The following is a 3,555-nucleotide window of genomic DNA, read 5'->3' on the forward strand; positions in this document are numbered from 1 at the left end:
CCTGGCTTCGATCGAGTCCCCTTTTCTTTTTTTGCTTTGGACTGGGGCAGCGGTGTCGTTAGGCTGGGTGCTGGACCCGGCCTCGGGTTTCCTTCGCCCAGACTTCGTCTTACTCTTGGACTTCGTTTCAGCCGCTGGCACAGGATCGGTTGATTTTGCCCGACGCGTTGGTTTTGTTGGGGCCGGGAGCGATGATGAAGCTGTCAGTACCGGCAATGGGGGAGTTGGGACTGTGACTGGGAGCAATGAATCGGTCGAAGATGGAGGTAAAGGGGGAGAGGGACCGGCATAACCTTCCATAAAGAAGGTAGGGGTGGTGGGTTGTGGGATCGAGAACATTTTGGTCCAATCAACCGATGGTCCCGCTCGGGCCATTTCCGTGTACGCCAAAATCCAAGGGTGGTTGAGCCACTGGGCCGCGTTATACCACATATTCTTGTCGATGAGCAAACGTACAAATCGTTCCTGTAGGAGAAAGAGATCCAATTTCAGTCAACAAATCATTGTTAGTCACTCACAGCTTTCCCGTATGCATCCTCTTCCACCGTCCGTTGGTGGGCCAGAAGACCTTCCCTGTGACGGTTGTAAAAGTTCAAAAGCGTGGAGGTGGCCACCCTAACATCCTCCAAGAACCCGGGAGTGAGGGTATGGGCCTGTTGAGCGGCTTGAGCAAGTTCAGCAGTGGACATGGTAAGTGGGAATGGGACGATCGAGGGTGGTGAATGTGCACGTTGGAATGGGACAATGGTGAATGTGAAATTACGAAGTTGTAAACGCGGTCACGTGGTGGCGTTACTTCAACCGAGATCCGTACAATGTTCAACCGAGATCCGCAGAATGTTCCATGGCCGATCTGCAGTGGCTTGCTTTCCCACCATTGAAAAACAATGCGTCTTCATCACCAACCACACAGTGCAATCCCAGGAAAAGCTATCTACTCTCTGACTGATATGTCTTTAACAAATCCAGGTATTGTCCCTACTCCACACCAAGGATTGTCTACTTAATGTAGATAAACAGAAGCTGTGATGAAAGACCAAGAAATGAAGGATGGTAAGTTTTATGTACTCTTGTCGGCTGAGCAGTTCTAACCATATCTTAGGAACGGCCGAGGCTCTACCCCCTCTTCAACTAAGTGGTGAGTTCCAGTCGGTGACAGAAAACTAGCCAAACCTAAATTCTGGGTGGCTGATAGGACAGAGCCAAGAATCCGAACTAGTGATGGAAGTGGACGTCCCATCCTCGGCTCCTCACAGATCCATTTTTGATTTCAAAGAACCTACCCCTGCTCTAAGTTCCAACCCATTCACCCCAGCCTCGGCTCACCAATCCATTTTCGAGTTTAAGAAAGTCGGTACTTCAGCTTTTGCCCCGACCTCGGCTCATCAAGCATCAATGTTCGATTTTCAGCACGTGGGCACTTCAACGAATGTGCTGCCTGTTTCCCTGTCCTCGGCTCATCAGCCATCGATTTTCGATTTCCAGAAGCCTGGCAGATCTCCACCAGCCTCGGCTCGTCAGGCATCGATTTTTGATTTTCAGCAAGTGGGCACTTCAACGAATGTGCCGCCTGTTCCCCCGTCCTCGGCTCGTCAGCCATCCATTTTCGATTTCCAAAAGCCTGACATCCCTGCACCAGCCTCGGCTCGTCAGGCATCGATTTTTGATTTTCAGCAAGTGGACACTTCAACGAATGTGCCGCCTGTTCCCCCGTCCTCGGCTCGTCAGCCATCCATTTTCGATTTCCAAAAGCCTAACAACCCTGCACCAGCCTCGGCTAATAAAGGATCCCCTTTCGATTTTCAAGTCCATCGTTCATTTACCCCGGCCTCGGCTGTTCAGCCTTCCATTGATTTTCAAACACCTGGCACGTCTGCTCCAGCTCCTGCCTCTGACAAACCAGGCATGTCTTCCCCTGGCGCCTCAAGGTCCAATAGTACTCTGGGATCACGGAAGTATCTGACGAAATCATCAGAGGCCAAATTACGACTCCAGGGCCAAGGAGGAGCTGCCATTCTGCCAACTCGGCCAGGCGATGCCTTCGTTTTCGGCCCGGCTCCTGTCTTCGTCTACACTCAAGAGAGGACAACACCACGCCCACCACCTTCGACCGAATTGTTGGACTTGATCCAAACTCCCCACGTGCAAGGGGTNTATGTCGCAAGTACAATATCAAGGTTGTGTCTGATGACAGCATTGGTGATCGCACGGGCGTGGTAGCCGAGGTCGTTCAGGCAATTGGCAAAGTGTGGGAAAGAGCTATGGACCCCGAGGCTTCATCCGACCCTTCGATTAGGAATTTGCAGGCCGCCTTTGATAAATTGTTGACGAGGGGAGATGAGTTTACCGAGATGGATCGTATGGACCTGGTTCGTCATAGCGAAATTCACCAGGAGGCGCTCAGATCCCTGCCTGACAGCATAGCGACAACGAGCCATTATCGGTATGTTTTGGCCACCTTGAGGAGGGAGAAAGACCGGTTGCGTGAACAAATCGATTCAGACCGTGATCTGGTTGCAGCAATGGACGCTACTTTAGAAGGACTACGGCCATTCATCCCAGACGAGATCCCAGACAAGGGGAAGGGGAGGGACAAAAGGGATGGACCAGGGTTTAAGTAGAAGATTAGATCACAAGACCGAGGTTGGTTCGCTATGTAGTTTGCACCCGGGCACGGTTGAAGATACCCGCTGCCGGATAGTGCTCACATTTAATTGGTCATAAGACAAGCCTCCCGGCTCAATTAGTCAAACGAACACCTTTTCAACCCTTGCCTTTCATGATAGGAAAACATGATGAACTACGAAAAGTGACACTGCTGAAACCGGACACAGACTAACATCATTGAACATGCTATGTATTTCGCACCCGGGCATGAATGACTAACATCATTAAACATGATAGGTTTAACTGACGAATGAAACTTTCTTGGACCGGGTGGAACGAACACTTTCTTCAGCAATCTTTTTCGACCATTCTCGGGTTACTATACCGAGTTCCCCTGTAGAAACCTTGCCTTTAATGATAGGACGAGGTTTTGGTTTTGGCTTGGTGGGGACATCAATAGATGGTTGCTGACTGGGACCGGCCTCTGACTCCTTTTGTTTTGAAGGGACTGGTCGTTTTGCGTTGACACCACTTGACTTAGTGAAATCAAAGCTATTCGAAGCTTTGGTTGTGTCCGACCTCAGATTGGTTGCTTGAGCTGGTTTGACAGTGGCTTGGATAACAGCCGAGGCAGCTCGGCATTTGACTTTGCCTGGTCGGGCACTCCTCGGGCCAAGTTTGTAACCCTTCTCTAACTGAGGAAACTTGCAGGGTGTATCCTCCTCATCAGTGAATTTTCTCTTCTTCGCTCGATCGGCCGACTCCACCCCACAGCCCAGGTCAGCTTCCCAAAATGTATCATCAGCCAAGACCTCAGTGTCCGATGGTACTTCATGGGAGAGAGCCCGGGTGTCGTTGTACCGAGGCTGAAGCTCGGGGCTGGTATCTACAGTGATCGTAGCATCGTCTGAGCCCAAATCTGATCCCGAGTCTCTATCCTCTTCCAAG

General features: G+C 50.8%; 2 protein-coding genes across 2 annotated transcripts in view; one reads left to right on the plus strand and one right to left on the minus strand.

The window, feature by feature from the left end:
- Positions 1-1,028: 1,028 nt before the first annotated feature.
- Positions 1,029-2,220, plus strand: LACBIDRAFT_302973 (uncharacterized protein; the record flags this gene model as incomplete). Its single annotated transcript, XM_001883680.1, has 3 exons — positions 1,029-1,053; positions 1,103-1,138; positions 1,196-2,220. The coding sequence occupies 3 exons, from the start codon at positions 1,029-1,031 to the stop codon at positions 2,218-2,220; spliced, it is 1,086 nt and encodes a 361-aa protein (XP_001883715.1).
- A 686-nt stretch (positions 2,221-2,906) lies between these two features.
- The window catches only part of LACBIDRAFT_329656 (uncharacterized protein), a gene marked incomplete at both ends in the record, with an annotated part of 2,787 nt that continues 2,138 nt past the window's right edge, over positions 2,907-3,555 (minus strand). The window contains one exon of the mRNA XM_001883796.1: positions 2,907-3,493. Within this exon, the coding sequence (XP_001883831.1) occupies positions 2,907-3,493 (587 nt within the window). The remainder of the gene's footprint in view (positions 3,494-3,555) is intronic.

The sequence above is a fragment of the Laccaria bicolor genome, genomic scaffold (assembly GCF_000143565.1).
Source record: "Laccaria bicolor S238N-H82 LACBIscaffold_22 genomic scaffold, whole genome shotgun sequence".
In the NCBI taxonomy this organism is placed as follows: domain Eukaryota; kingdom Fungi; phylum Basidiomycota; class Agaricomycetes; order Agaricales; family Hydnangiaceae; genus Laccaria; species Laccaria bicolor.